At 42.2% G+C, this 16,210-nt stretch overlaps 1 protein-coding gene across 1 annotated transcript in view; it reads right to left on the bottom strand.

The window, feature by feature from the left end:
* L3mbtl4 (L3MBTL histone methyl-lysine binding protein 4) overlaps positions 1-16,210 on the bottom strand; it is a 323,366-nt gene that overhangs the window by 186,996 nt on the left and 120,160 nt on the right. Inside the window, exon 11 of the mRNA XM_032899789.1 lies at positions 11,208-11,322. Within this exon, the coding sequence (XP_032755680.1) occupies positions 11,208-11,322 (115 nt within the window). The remainder of the gene's footprint in view (positions 1-11,207; positions 11,323-16,210) is intronic.

The following is a 16,210-nucleotide window of genomic DNA, read 5'->3' as shown; positions in this document are numbered from 1 at the left end:
ATATATGTGTTTTTTAAAAGTGATGACATTTTTATTTGCTTAAAAAACAACCAATACTAATAGATTTAGGTCACACACACACACACACACACACACACAGTCTAACACACACACTTTTTTTATTAACTGAGTATTTCTTTTATATATGATAACATTCCGGCAAACAAGTCCTTAGTCCCCCCAACAGTCTACATATTAAGTTTAGCAGGAGATATTTCTCTGTCAGAGTCCAAATATACCACAGTATTTCAAAGTAAAGCATTTATCCCCCATTATATTATCTCTAACTATTTAAACACACAAAATTGGGCATCTGGTGCTGTAGAAAAGTGTGGGCCTTTACAGAGATGCTTCCAACCTCTTAAAGCAGCCAGCAGAATGGCTTTCCTGCAGCTGTACACCAGGACAGACTTGCAGATGCCTTGTGTGCTGGTTTAGCTGTGATTTACTTGTGCAGTTCTTTATGGAGGGGGCTCTTCACTGCTTGTCTGCTGTGTGCTTTGTAAATACTTCTTCCATTTCTGCAGGTTGCCACTCTGTAGTCTCCCTCATCTGCAGTAACTTCTCCATTGCCAATGGTTTGTTTTTACTTCTGTTGCCTGTGCTGTGAAATTTCAGAAGCTTACTCCTAAAACCAATGTCAGAGCCAGGCAGTTGCAAGCCTGAGATTCTAACTCTAGGGAGGTTAAGGAAGAGAGCCTGAGGCCAGCTGGGTCTTAGTGAGTTACAGGCTAGGGGAACCACATAGGTATAGCTTGTCCTCTCAGATATAGCAAAGCCACAGATAAGCAAACCTATGTCAAGGAGCTGCTTCTCTATGCTCTCTTCTGGAAGGTTTGCAGCTTCAGGTCCTAACACTTAAGCTGTAAATGTATTTTAAGTTAATTTATTCATACAATGCCAGGGTCTAATTTAATTTTTCTCCATGTGGAGTAGTTGGAACAGTTTCTGATGAAATCCCCCTACTTCTCTCCTTCCCTCCCTCCCTCACTGTATGTATGTATGTATGTATATATATATTATATATATATATATATGAGAATGCAATCAACAAAGAGACACTAGCTTAATCCCTTCCAATCTGGATGTCTTTAATTTCTTGTCTTCCAAGCAACATGTTGAATAAAAGTGTTGAATGTAGGCATTCTTTTCCTGTTCCAATCTTAGTATGGTCTTAGCTGTGAGCTTGTCATGATGGTTTTATGTTGAGGACCTCTCCTACATTTCATTTTTTTAGAGTATTTTTGTCATCGCAGTATGCTGAATTTTGTCAAAAGCATTTTGTGCATCAGTGACATACCCACCTGGTGCCCGTCCTTTATTCACTTCACACATTACATCAAATTTATTGATTTGCCTCCGTTGACCTCATTCTTGAGTTTTGGGGATATATCTTACTTACATGAGCTATTTAAGTATTTCAGTATTTTTGGTATTTTGTAGAGAAGTTTTGCATTTTCGTTTATCGGGAATTATTGGCCCACATATGTCTTCCCTTTTAGTAAGCATGTCTGGCCTCAGCATCAGGATAAGTCTGGCTTTGCAAGGTGAGTTTGGAAGCAGCGCATCCCTTTCAATTCACATCTCTCTCTCTCTCTCTCTCTCTCCCTCTCCCTCTCTCTCTCCCTCTCTCTCCTCTCTCTCTCTCTCTCTCTCTCTCTCTCTCTCTCTCTCTCTCTCTCTCTCTCTCTCTCTCTCTCTCCCTCTCTCTCTCTCTCTCTCTCTCTCTCTCTCTCTCTCTCTCTCTCTCTCTCTCTCTCTGTCTCTCTCTCTCTGTCTCTCTCTCTCTCTGTCTCTCTCTCTGTCTCTCTCTCTCTCTGTCTCTCTCTCTCTGTCTCTCTCTGTCTCTCTGTCTCTCTCTGTCTCTCTCTCTCTCTCTCTTCTCTCTCTCTCTCTCTGTAAATATATAACATATGGAAGTACCCACAAGAGGCAGAAAGCTACTAAGTAGGTCCCAGTTTGAGTGGATTCTACAGGACATGAAGAGAAAGATTTTCACCTCCTTCCTTGGTTTCAACAGGTTTCTCAAGTATGAGAGGTCTCCTGAACATAGGATGTGTTAAAATGTAATTTTCCTGCTTCTTGGCTGCTCTGAGTGTCTCTACCTTGTCCTCCGTGATGCCCACCATCTAGGTTGATGGTTGGATGTAGGCTACTCTGCTGGGCTGAGACGTGTTTTCCCCTGATGGTGACTAGACTTGCTGTGCAGAACTTGCTGAATTCAGAACCTAGCACTGTGATAGGCTGTGGAATCTCAGCTCAGCTAGATTATTGTGTTTTTTTTTCCTAGCTGTCGGTATTGTGAACCATTTGGTGGGAGGTTACATAAGGGATTCTTCTCCTGTCCTAATGGCTTCCGTCACAAAGCAAGTGCATTGCAATAAAGAAAGAGAACGAAGGCTTCAGAGCCAGTGATGGGAGTGTATCTCTGTCAATGTAAGACACATAAACTGCCCATTAAAGAATAAAAACTTACAGAACCACATTCCTTTTCCTCTGCTTTACAATTTGTTCGGACAATAAATGCTTTTAATATTCAGAAAAGCAGCAAAGAAAAGCAGCAGTAAGGAGAGTTAGAGTGTCTAAGGGACTGGTTATCTTGTAGGAGAAGGTCTACAGTACAGAATGAATAGTTGCATTTCATCCCCACTACTGCCTTAATAACCTTTATCTCTGTGATTACAAAAATAGCATTGCATAGAGAAGACCTGTGAGAAGGTTGGAGTGCAAACAAATGTAACAGGACTCTTCAGAATGCCACTAGGGGTGTGTGTGTGTGTGTGTGTGTGTGTGTGTGTGTGTGTGTGTGTGTGTGTGTGTGTGTGAGACAGCAGATGGGGGTCAAGTCTAGTGGGTCATATCAGAAATGGTGGAGTGGCTATGGTTGTTCAGAGTACTTCTGATTTTGTAAACATCTCAATTCTAGGAGTGTCTCACAGGGTATATCGCCCAGTGGCTATTGCTGGATGGACATCTGCACAAAGCCACTCTCCAAAAGACCTACGTGCTAAGTCTCTTTTCCGCTAAAGATAGGAGCCTTATGCAGAGCTTACAAGCTTTGCTAACAAAAAGAGATTCAGCATTTCACTTTCTCACTTCTGTGGAGTATCAAAGCATTCTTGAAAAAAGTAAGCCAAAAAGCTCAGAGTTTCTAAATATGTAACACAGTCTCCAGCTTCCTAAGTTTGTCTCTTCCTGGCATTCTCCGTATCCCAGGTTTGTGTAATTTCAACGTCTTCCTTCTTGTTCACTTAAAATGCTGAGTGAAGAAAACCCATCACCACTATATAGTTCTCTTCCACGTGAAGAAGATAATGTCTGTGTTCATTAAAAATATTTGGTTCTACGTTTATCGTTATGAGTCATTTAAGGATACACCTATTTGTAAAATAAACCATCAAGGACTACTTAGCTTTTTTTAATACCACGAGAGACAAATGAACAAAAGCTTTTGCAGGAGATTAAACACCACTAAGCTTGCTTTGAAAGCAGCCCTGGAGTTGGCCTCCTCCTCTTCCCTTCTTCCCAGTTGTGAAAGAAGACAGTCTAGTCACCAAGGAGACATGTGTTCCTTGTCTTATGTTAGCACTAAATACTAACCTAGGCATCACCCAAAGTAACCATCCAACAATCTGTGTGTATGAGACAGCCATGGAAGTGCCAGCCTAGGCAACAGTGTGGGTGTGCACTCACGACGGAGAGGGGACTCAGTGTCCTCCTAACCCATAGTTTCCTAAGGCAAAATTATGTCTCATGGGAATTTGCAAGTTCCGCCACACAGCAGTTAATACAGTAGAGATATAAAATTTATCTATCCAGTGGTAGCCTGCTTCCTTGGGTTGCATCATCAACCGTCAATCAATGGCTCCATCTAGGAGGCTTCCATGATTGGTTCCTATAGGGGTTTGCAGATAGGAGCACAATCCCTGTCCACGCCTCTTTCCTTCTCCCTGGATGGTCTGTCAAGTAAGATTAAAATTCTCTCAGAGAAATCCTGAAAGATATGTTGCCTAAACAAAGACTTCCTGTCTTCCTACGTTCTTGAACTCTGTAAGTCCATGACCAGAGGTAAAGCACAACTGGGACATGGTACGATGTGCTGGGCCTTAGTGTTCTCCCGCCCACCTCATGACTTTCAGAGTTGGCAAGTGTTTTCTTTGCAACACTCACAGAGCTGGTCTGTACATTTGATAGCCTAGACTAACTGTATAGAGCCTCTCAACTCTTAACAGAGACTGGGGGTGAGTGGAGTCATCTAGCTGTGGGGTGTGAGGCAGGCCTCTGCCAAAACATTTGGATGAAGCACTAGAAGCCCAGGACATTGTGTAGAACAAAGTGATGTCTGCCATCACACTGGCAGAAGGCAGACGCTAGGTAAGCCCTTTACCAAGGAGTGTTTTAAGCAGATAATATCATTAAGGCTGTAAGCACATTTTGAAATGTATTATTTTTTCTTGATAAGTCTATCATGTAAATCTGTAATTAGGGACTTCTAAAATAGCTAACTTTTTAAAGCACAATATGCTGTAATTGTCTATTAAGTCAATGAGTACTCAGGGACTCTTAAAGCTGCTGATTACCTTCTTGCTGTGTTTTGGAAGAACAAGTACTTCCAGAAAGGTTCTTTCCACAGTTCTCTTTAAAATAGAACAGGTTTGAAAATGTGCTGATACCTGCCAGGTTAGCACACTTCTTACGTTACTACTGGAATGGTCTCAACCATCACTAAATTTATCGTCCCATATGAGGACTGTACTCAGACTGACTTCTATTTCATAAACCAAGCAAATTTTTATCTAATTGAATAAAAGTTTTCTGTTCTCCAGAGTCCCAAGATAAAGCCTGTTAGAGGAGACATTATCAATTGTTCATTTCTCAACAGACTGTCACTATTTTATCTCACTTAACAGGATACACAATAGGCTGGACCATATGGTCCATTTCCAAGTCATTCTGTCATGTATATGTCTGCTGTGTAATGAATCCAAACTGAATCTTGTAACTAGCTGTGCTCTGTGATGCTCATTTATGTCTAATAGTTAAACTGATTAGCCCTATTCTGCATGTCCTTAACATGAACAGCAGAGGCCGTATGGGCTATCATTATGGTACACACAAGTATTCTACCAGTCTACACTTTTATTTCATAATGATATTTCATTTCATTGGCTTTGTAATCCAGCTTTGTAATTACTTCCAAATATAAATCAAACAGAAGCTAAAGAAAGGACAATGACAAAACTATTTAGGCCTGGAAACCAGTTAGGAAATCTCAATTTCTGCCTGCCAGATTTCCGTTCATGAAAATGTCCTTTCTCGGTTGTGGGGGTTGTCTGGCCCTTGGCTCTCCTGTGAGGCCTGATTAGACAAACTCCATAGCCACAGTTAAAAATGTTACTCCACCAAAGGAAGATATAGAAGCACACACTTGTAATCCTAGCACTTGGGTGATTAAGACAGGAAGATCACAAGTCTGAGGCCATCTTGAGCCTCCCATATAACCCACCTTAAAGAAGACAAAAAGGAGGAAGAAGAGAGGGAGAGAAGGAAAAGAAAAGGAAGAGGTCTGCAGGTAAGAACCCAAGATGGGCTCTGAGAATAAAGTGTTGGGGACACAGGTGATGATTCTGCTCTTAGATGAGCCGTAGGTATCCATTTGGAGATGCTAGACCAAGGACAAGCACTGGCACAACAGCCACTGTCTCCCTCTCAGGACATGACAGTGTGACCTGGAAGGCTTCTCTAAGAAGATAAATCTGAATGAATTCTCAAAAAAATCTATGGCAAGAGCAAATGAACCACATTGGAAATAGAAGACAGGATGGATGAAGCAAAGAAGTGCAGGCCGACAGGAGCCGGATGTAGATCTCTCCCGAGAGACACAGCCAGAATACAGCAAACACAGAGGCGTATGCCAGCAGCAAACCACTGAACTGAGAATAGGAGTTGAAGGAATCAGAGAAAGAACTGGAAGAGCTTGAAGGGCTTGAGACCCCATATGTACAACAATTCAACCAGAGCTTCCAGGGACTAAGCCACTACCCTAAGGACTATACATGGACTGACCCTGGACTGGACTCTGACCTCATAGGTAGCAATGAATATCCTAGTAAGAGCACCACTAAAGACTGAACCCCAGTGAACGGATTGTTGGGGGAGGCGGCAATGGGGGAGGGTTGGGAGGAACACCCATATAGAATGGGAGTGGGAGGGGCTAGGGGGATGTTGTCTTGGAAACGGGAAAGGGAATAACACTCGAAATGTATATAAGAAATACTCAAGTTAATAAAAAAAATATAGACAAAAAAAAGGAAACAGAAGACAGTGTAACTAAACGGGTAGTTTGTGTTCAAGAATTGAAACAACAGAGAAGACACGGAAGGGAGCAAAGTGGGGTCAGAGATGTATTCTTCTACACCAATCTACACAAACACACACACACACACACACACACACACACACACACACACGCACACGCACGCACGCACGCACGCGCACGCACACGCACACGCACACCATAGTTCCATTTATCTCTCCTTGTGCTGGCACTAAAGTGGGCACGTCGGGCACCTCAGTATAATCTGGAAGTCCCTAAATGAGCCTGAAATTGTCTCCATTGGTGATCTGTTTCATTTGGTTCTGGGGCAGCTTTGTATTTCTAGGAAAGGACCCCATCTGGCTCTGTCCATATGCAACAGGCTGTTAGACAAGTGGATGGTGAGCCATGGCCGTCTTTTCCCTTTAATACAGCCAGGTGGGTTATGGAGGGGTCCTATAATTTACAACCTCAGAAACCTCTTTGTGGGAGGACTGTCTTGAAGCCTAACTCCAGAGGGTTGCCCAAAGGTCTCCCAGGGACTCCTCTTCAAGGGAGGGAAGGGCTTAGACAGTCCCTAGACCAAGCCACTGGCCTTAGAGTTGCTGGCTAGCATTCAGCACTGCTAATATTGCCAGAAGATGCAAACCTGCCTTCCCCTCAGGTATGATCTGGCTTCTAGGCCTTCTATCAACTGAATAACCTGACACTGCTTGGGGCATATGTAAGAGAGAAGGAGGGATAGATGGAAGGAGAGACAGAAGGAGGGAGAGAAACCCTAGAAGATTTACCAGTTTATACAGGAATATATGCAGGGTTTAGCTCAGGGCAGGACAGCTGGCCACCCATCTCTGAATAAATCAGTTCCCTCACCATTAGATTGAGCAAACACAGAGAAACTGGTAATAATATATTCTACATGCATATCTTTGGTAATTCTCAAGGATACAGAACCTGTTCTAGGTTGACTGAGATTTTCTAGGGAGAGGGATCCAATAATCTCTCTGATGTCTGTGAAATCTTATACTCACACTAGGAGAGAGAAACTTAGTTTTCATTCTGGTTTTTCTAATGTGAGAATATAAGCAATGAGAGTCAAGTTTTATCAGGTGCGATGGACCTCACAAAGAATGCTCAAGAACCTTCCCTGTGGCGTTTTGTGGAAGGAACAGTACCACCAGGATAGTATGTACCACCATATCCTTCCAAGTTCCGCCAGATCTTTTCATAGTGTGTGCCTCCAATCATTTCAGAACAAATAATTTCCATGCACCCTGAGGAGAAAGTCTGAGAGCTGCAGGTGGTAGCCCACATCGATGCGTGGTTAAAGCAACCGGCTGTTCCCGCTCAACTGTATGGTTTATAGCCAATGTGTCTCGGCACATTTTTATTGTTTGTTTTCATTCTGACCTGAAAGCATTGCAGAGGAGTTTCATATCACATATTTGATCTGTTTAAGCCTGGTTCCTGTGAGAGGACTTTGCTGCTGCAGGGTTCTTTTTTAAGATTTGTTTTTATTTTTCAAGTTCTAGGTATGCCGATGTGTGCATGTATGTGTGGGAGTTCAGTGCCTGCCGGGCTGCTGTTCTGGGGTCAGAGCCACACACTGTGACACTGGACTTTTAAGGATTCATTTTCAATGCTCGAGTGTCACATAAGATTTGCACTAGGTACAAGGGACAGATCCAACACAGAAGACAAGGGAGTCATAAGCAGAGACTGAGAAGGGGTAGGGGGAGACCCAAGGAAGGTTCATTGTCTTAATCACAAATGAGGGGAAGGAGGCCAGGGCACATGTCTATAGTAGAGTCAATGTTGTGCACATGCAAAACACTGAGGAGACAGAGGAAAGAGAGGAAAGAGAAGGAAGAGAGCAGAAGAGGCCTTACATAAAGGCAGGTTGTGTCCATTTTACCTGACAACTAGAATTTTGAACAAATAGGTGGGAATGATTTTATTTGACCCTTGACATTCATAATGTATTCCAATTTTTACTTTAAAAGTAGTAAATTTAGTTCTCAGCTCGATTTGGTTTATAGCACTTGCTCATCATATTCCAGAATCGATAATTAATTTTAAATGCTTCGAGGTCCTCAATGGTAATCAATAGGCATGCAATGGTCAGCAAGTACTTTCAGAACAGTACAATTTTAAGAGGCATGTAGGAGGGAAACACATCTTATTAATATTCTGAGCCAACAAAGAATACTGAAGGGACCTGGGAACCACCCGTGCTTTCCATGTAGCTTACTTCTTGCTGGTCGACAGATAGTTTCATCTAGAACTTGGACTTCCAGAGAACAAACCAGATTCTGAGAATCTTGGGAAACTGTGACAGAGCTCCAAAAGAGAGGGGACAAGAGACAGGGAGGGAAATCAGTGGAAGATCGAGGTGTGGCCTTAGATTGAGTTACAGTTTGGGGCAGAGGCTCTATCAGAGCCTTACTGACACAGATCAGGTTGCCTGCACCATCAGACTGAGCACAGGGACCCCAATAGAGGAGTTAGAGAAAGGACTGAAGGAGCTGAAGGGGTTTCCAACACCATATACAACAATATCAACCAACCAGATCCCCCAGAGCTCCCAGGGACTAAGCCACCAACCAAAGAGTACACATAGAGGGACCCATGGCTCTCCAGACACATATGTAGCAGAGATTGGCATTGTCAGGCATCAATAGGAGGAGAAGCCCTTGGTCCTGTGAAATCTCATTGCCTCAATGTAGGGGAATGCCAGGGTGCTGAGGTGGGCGTGGTAGGGGGATGGGAGAAGGGAAACTGGGAAAGAAGATAACATTTGAAATGGAAATACATCTAATGTCCCATAATAAAAAAAGAAAAGAAGTTTCAGGGCGGTTTGACAAAAAGAGTGAGCCAGGCGAGCTGGAATAGAGAGAGCTCCCCCTACACTGGTGATGCTGGTTCACTCCTCTCCAGGCTGAAGTCCTTCTTAGATAAGAAAATCACTGGTTGAAAAATGTGTGCTGGAGTGAATGGTGTCATGCTAATTGACAAGAGAACCTATGTCTTGGCATGCTGGGGTGTGCAGTTAAGAGAGAATGAGAAGCAGGATCTGAGAGGCAGGACAGATGGCTCAGTGAGTAATAGCACATCCCATACAATATGAGGACCTGAGTTCAAAGTCCCTGCTTTCTTAAAAGCTGGGCATGGCTGCATTGAGCAGCTGAGTTAGAGCAGGGCATCTCACTGGTCAGCTGGTCCAGTTGAAATCCAAAGGTTCTAGTTCAGGCCAGGGAGACCTCATCTCAAGGCAATAAGTCAAGCAGCCACACAGAAGACACCCAGTGTCCGCCTCTAGCCTCCAAATGAACAGGCACCTCTACCTGTACACTCACATGTATGCACACTCAAGCACACACATATGCATGCATACATGTGTGTGGGTGCACATGCACCATACATATCACACACATTCATGCATATGCACATACACACATACACACACACACACAGTCACATACACACCACACTCACAGACACACACATGCACATATGCACACCACATACACTCATGCATGTACACACATGCACATACATATATACTCACGTCTATATAACACACTCATGCATCTACACACATAGTCATGCACATACACACTCATGCACATACATCCACATACATATACTAATATGCATATAATCATGTACATATACACATACCCATATGTACATACACATATGCACATACACACACGCCATGAACATATACACACATGCACATATACACATGCACACTGACATACATGCACACACTCATGCACATACACATACACACACTCATGGACAGACAGACACACACAAACACACATACATGCTGGATCAGCGTATAGCACAAACAGACATGCTAACATCTTTCCATGGCCTAGAACCTCTACAGACTGCTGGCTAGTCTCCCTCAGTTCCACCTTTGTAGAGTATTGGCTTGCAGCTACTGTGTAAGTCTCCTGGACAAGCATATTGATGAGTTTGTTGAATTTGAGAGACCTAGCATCATGGAAAACACTCAGGGTCTTAAGTCAGGGATTGACAAAATGTCAATCTTTGCTTCAACAAAATGTAGTACATTGTCACATAAGTGGTGAGGCCTTGAGTTCTCAGGGACAAGCACCATCATCATTTGACAGCATCACCATCAGCTGTCCTAACTATTAGCATCCCAACATCAGCTTCCCTCACTACTAACATTCAGGTTTCCCCTTAAGAAGCTGAGGGATGAAAGGAAGAGTCAGCAAGGGGAAGAAAACAAACAGAAGAACAGAGCATGTCAGAATGAAGGCCTGGAACTAGTGATTAGCCATGCCAGCCTAATGGGGTCAGAGGACTCCCTCAGACAAAATAAGGTATTCTAGTCAGAGGCTCATTAGAATTTAGAGTGCTTAATTTCCTCCTTAGCTGTAAGTGGCTACAAAGGCAGAAATAATGCAGGTCCCAGTAAAATAGAACGCTCCTTCACTTTTATTTTAAAATTCCTGAAGTTTTGAATATTTAATATTTTTTGAAAATTTTATAATTTGTTGTATATGATAAAATTATCATAGGGTGCTTAAAGAACTGATCAAACTTTAATGACCAAAACTAGATGGGTTTAGAAATTCAGGCTAAGCTCTTCGAGCCAAATGGTAGAAAAGAAAGATTGCTTTGGAAAACACGAGAATTATTTATTAGTGACTGTTGCAGCTCATCTGTCTAAAGCTTGTCCTTTGAGGCTTAATTGTGGATAACTGGCTTCCAGAGCAGCTAGAATGCTGATTAATTAATTCACCTATCTGTTACTATGTGTTCAAGTGACTATAATGACATAAATAAGCAACATTAACAGTGGAATTCAGGGCAAACATTTCCAAGCAACGACAAAGACCAAATCGCTCACCATATGGCACTTCCAGTGGATGCCCTGTCACATCGCACCACCCAATGGGGTGGATGTCCTGACTGTCGGCATCCATCCAATAGTCATACTTGTGGTCCCAGCCATCGAAGTGAATCTGTAAAAAAAGGGGAATTGAGGAATTACTCTTTGGTGATTACTACATCAACTATGCCTTCATTAAAATATTTGAAAGCAAATATCTGAAGCTGAAATGGAAATGGCATTTATCACACCTTGCAGATGAAAAAATAAAGTATCTTTAATGTGCCATCATAGAGCTTTCTAACAAAGCCAAGAAAGGCTCCTAGTGCAAGTGTTCAGATAAATTAAAGAGGCAGGAAAAGGAAATTTTTATCAGATGTTGATTAAAACCGGGAGGAGTAAGGGCGATGTATTTTCTCAGCTTAGAAGATTCTAGACTGGCAAACAGGACACTTCTTATCCCCAGTGACCGCCCTGTAGACACCACGAACATCATGTCACAGGCATAGAAATGCCATTCGCAAAATTGCCGCCATTATGAGCCCATTTCTCATAAGAAAAGTGTGAGTCAGAGCACAGAGGAGCCATCTGGCCTGAATCCTTGCAAATGAGCAGAGATTCAGAAATAATGGAGGCAGACAGAGAAGCTGGGGCCAAGGAAACAGCTCAGGAGTACAGTGCTTGCCTAGCAAGTATAGGCCTTAAGTTCAGTTCCCAGCACACATGGGAGGATAATTACTGGATAGATAAGATGTGCACTGGGACTCACGGTATAGGGCAGGAGAAGAGTCCAGAAACCCATTTTGTATACAGGCTTATGATCATTTTGTGTTTTGTTAATTCAGTGCTGAGACATCCATGTACACATGCATACACTATACACACATGTGCACAAATACACACATGCATTCACATTTATATGATCCTACATATCTCAATTATATATTATAGGAAATTAAAATTTAATGACTTGTAAAATAAAAATTAAATATTTATTTCTTGAATATACAGAACCATGTTGTAAAACAGGCTGTCAGGAGGAAAAAGTGAATTTTGCGTAAAGTAAAACAACAAACAATTCTACTATACTATTCTCCTATATATTTTTGTTTGTATTGCCAATCAAATAGAGAATATAGCATTTTAATGTAAAGTTGTTATTCATGCCAGGTATGGTGACACACGCTTATCAATCCATCTACTGTAGAGGCTAAGGTAGGAAAAGCTCAAGTTATTGGCCAGCTTGGGCTGCAAAATGAGTTCAGGGTCAGCCTGGGAAACTTAATGAGACTCTGCTTTAAAATAAAAACTGAAAAAGAGAGACGGAGTTGTAATTCAGTGTCCAGTGATAATGGTTGAGCCAGTCCCTGGTATTGTGAAGTTCTAGATCCTCAGTACTGAAAAAAAGAAACAATACATAGACAAGAGAGGTCTAGAATCACGAAAGAATCAAGAGAAACATAAAATAGATCATATGCATGAGTGTGTGGTCTGTATATATGTACCTATGTATATATGTATATAGTGAGCCCCAATACTTTTCCTCAAGACTTATTTCTAAGCAAGTGCTTTTCAAAATGTGATTTCTAGATTAGTGGCATCAATACAACATGGGCATGTGTTAGGCATGCAGATTCCTGGTTCCTGTTCAGCTCCCTGAACCAGAATCTCTAATGTGTAGGACTTTGGCATATGTGATGTGTTCCTTCCAGCTGCATCAAATTGATGCTATGGCTTAAGAACCAATGAACGAGGAATGTTTTGAAGACATATTCCTGTTCACATGTATGTGTGTATGCATTCACAAGATTTTGCAGATGGGAAACATGTTTACATGCATGTTCATGTAGGCATCAGAAGTCGACATCTGATATTTTCTTCAGTTGCTCCCCATTTGCTTTATGACATCTAGTTTTTACTGATCTTGGAGCTAATTCATTCAGCTAGACCAGCTATCCAAACACAGGGATCCTTTGGCTTCACCTCCCCAGGGCTGGTACTATAGACACATACTTCTGGTCTTGGCTTTTCATAAGGTTGTTGAGGATGGAACTCAGGCTCTCATGATTTTGTGGCAATCAGTTTATCACCTAGTAATCTGCCTAGCTTAGAATACGGCATTTCTACCAGACCTGGCTTTCTGGCTATTATAGAGTGATCTTTCATGCAAAACCTACATAGCTGGACAAAGTACACTTAATGACTGGGTTTTGCTGTGTTGCATTTGCTATATAGTTATTTTTGGTTTCTGGAACAGGGTCTTGGTATACACAGGATGACCTTAAACTCTCTACATATCCCAGGATGGCCTTGAACACCACATTTACATCTTAGCCTCCCAAGTGCCACAGTCAAACTGAAAAAAAGGAATCCCCAAGTAAAGGCAGGTGTTCCAGATGAGCCCTTAACGTCTTCTTGTAGAAATTTCCCTACTTGTAATCTAAGTCAGAGTGAAATTTAGCGCAGCAGTCATCCTGTGCTGAGGACACACTGGCAGTAGTTCAGAGTTGGAAAAGCAGCAGGAAGTTCAAGGGCACAATGGGGGGAAAGAAACACCACAAAAATAGAAAGTTTTCAGGGGATGCTGACAAGACCTCGGTTGAATGAATATGAGACTACATACTTGTAGTTTGAGAAGTCAAGACACCATGTAAAGCCTGTGAGAAACAAAAACACGAGAGGGAGAGATCACATGTTGCTATGAGTGCAGAAACCAGTGGGATAGTCTTTAGTCACAGCTTTGGAATTAGACATGATTTCTAAAGCCATAGTACTTGGAAAGAGAAGTCAATAGTGCTCCTCCAGACCAAACCTATGGACAGGCTAAAGCCAAGAGCCAATGTGGAAAAGAATTACAAATAGCTACCTGCCTGACATTGCCTTCATTTTAAAGAATGATCCCACTGTATACCCAATCACTCCTGGAATCCAGTACACAGAGTAATTATTAGACATACACATAAACAGATGAACAGGGACAATAACTAGTGTTTAAAGAAGCATCCAGTAGGAACAAACTGAGATGATCCAGGCCTTGTTATTAACAGACAAGGACTTCAAAGTACCTATTAAAATATTTTCAAGACAAACAGTCTTAATTAAACAGACAAAGAGTCTCAGCCTAGAAAGCGTAGAGATGAAGCGGGAGAAAGTTCGAGAACTTCATGCAAAAATCTTTGAGGTCAAAATGTTGCAAAATGAACAGTCTGTGAGAAGAGGCAGGGAAGGAGACAAATAGCTGTGAACAAAGGTGCACAGAAAGTACAACCTCAGGAACAGATAGTGCAGGGCTTGCATGATGAATGCTGCCCTGGATGGAGACTTGCCAGAGAAGATCAAGTCTAAGCTGCCAAAGGAAAGGACAGAGAGAAAGATTGGGAAAACAGTCACAGCAGAGTCAACCCAGAGGAGGTGGGCCAAATACTCTCTACTTTGGCTCAAAACGCCACGTTACAAATTTAAAGGGAATGGGAAAACTCAAGTTTGACAAACAGAAAGGAAATAAGGGTTATGCAAATCATGGAAGGACAGGACAGTTGGCCAACCTTGTGCCAGAAACAGGGGATCCATGAGTCGATGCAAATGCCTGCCAACTCAGGATTTTACCTTCTACAACAACATCCGCCGAGGATGGAGATAGAGAAACCACAATTAAAAACAAATGTAGTAAGCTGTGGAGCTTTGTTACAAGAAACCGGAAACATGGCATTTAAGGCTGGAGGGAAATGCTGGCAAATGACAGCTCTTCAGAGACGTGACGGAGAGGAAGGGTGTGGAGGACAGGCAAGGTGAGGTAGGTCCTCACAGTGACCATGCCCAGTCAGTACACAGCAGAACAAGGCAGGAGAATCACAAGGTCATCAATGCCAAAAGATAACGCATTTCATGATGTGTCATGCACTTTGACAGATACCCTTGACTTGTAGACAGAGAATGACCTCCCTCAGCCGAACAAGGAGAAGAGCACATCTATAAGAAGCCAACAGTGAGTGCCATATTAAATACTAATTTTTGGGGGGTGCTTCACACACATAAAAAGAAAAACAGCATGGAAGCAAAACAGTAGATAAAGTTGCATTATTCATCCATGGTGATTTTTTTCTATAGGAAATATAAGATTGGTAAAAGCATAGTAAGAATTTAACAATAGCTCATGATCGAAGAGCGGCATAAAAAAAATTGTGTTCCTACATCCTGACAACCAACTGTGAACATAATCGAGTGATCTATTTAGAATAGCATTTCTTTTTAAAATGAAAGACACAGGTAGGGTGGTATAGAGCTATGATTCTAGAATTCAGTCAACAGAGGCAGGAGGATGGAGAGTTACAGGCCGGCCTGAGCTAAACTGCGAGACCCTGTATGTCATACTCTCTCTGTACTGCCCAAAGGGCATCTGGGCAAAGCATGTAAGAGTGTAACAAAATGGGAACGACCTCCATACTCTCAAAACACCCCTAAGGCAAGGTCAATATGGCCCACATCAATGAAGAGCATAGCTGAGCCTGGAAGACTACAAAACTCAGGAGTTTTGTAGATGTCATTTCTCCCATAATGCTCTAAACTTAGCAGAGCTCGCTGAAAGCGGAAGGCCAGCCCTTGGAAAGCTGAAGCAGCAAAGTAGTGGCTTTGAGGTCAGCCTGCATCCACAGCAAGTGCCAGGCTAGCTTGACCTACGTAGGGACAACCTTGTCACAAAACTACACAACAAGGCAAAAGACATAAGGCTGTCCATCAGTATCACTGGGAAGCTCACTGCGAGATTGCACAGAAAGCAAAATGATGCAGCATTCCTGCGTAATTTTTGATAAGAATGGCAAAACTGAAGTATTCATGGACAAGTAAATGGACACACACACACACACACACACACACACACACTTCACAGTTCATTTTAAAATAATATGTCAAGGGGTATTTGATGAGAAAGGACAGCGTTTCAACCATGTTCCTGGATCAGCTATTTTGACAGCCGCACTTAAAAGAAAACAAAATCTATCTTCCAGTCCACATGCCACATA

This window comes from Rattus rattus, chromosome 4 (genome assembly GCF_011064425.1).
Source record: "Rattus rattus isolate New Zealand chromosome 4, Rrattus_CSIRO_v1, whole genome shotgun sequence".
In the NCBI taxonomy this organism is placed as follows: domain Eukaryota; kingdom Metazoa; phylum Chordata; class Mammalia; order Rodentia; family Muridae; genus Rattus; species Rattus rattus.
Note: the sequence above shows the minus strand (reverse complement) of the source record. Positions and strands in the feature narration are given on the sequence as shown.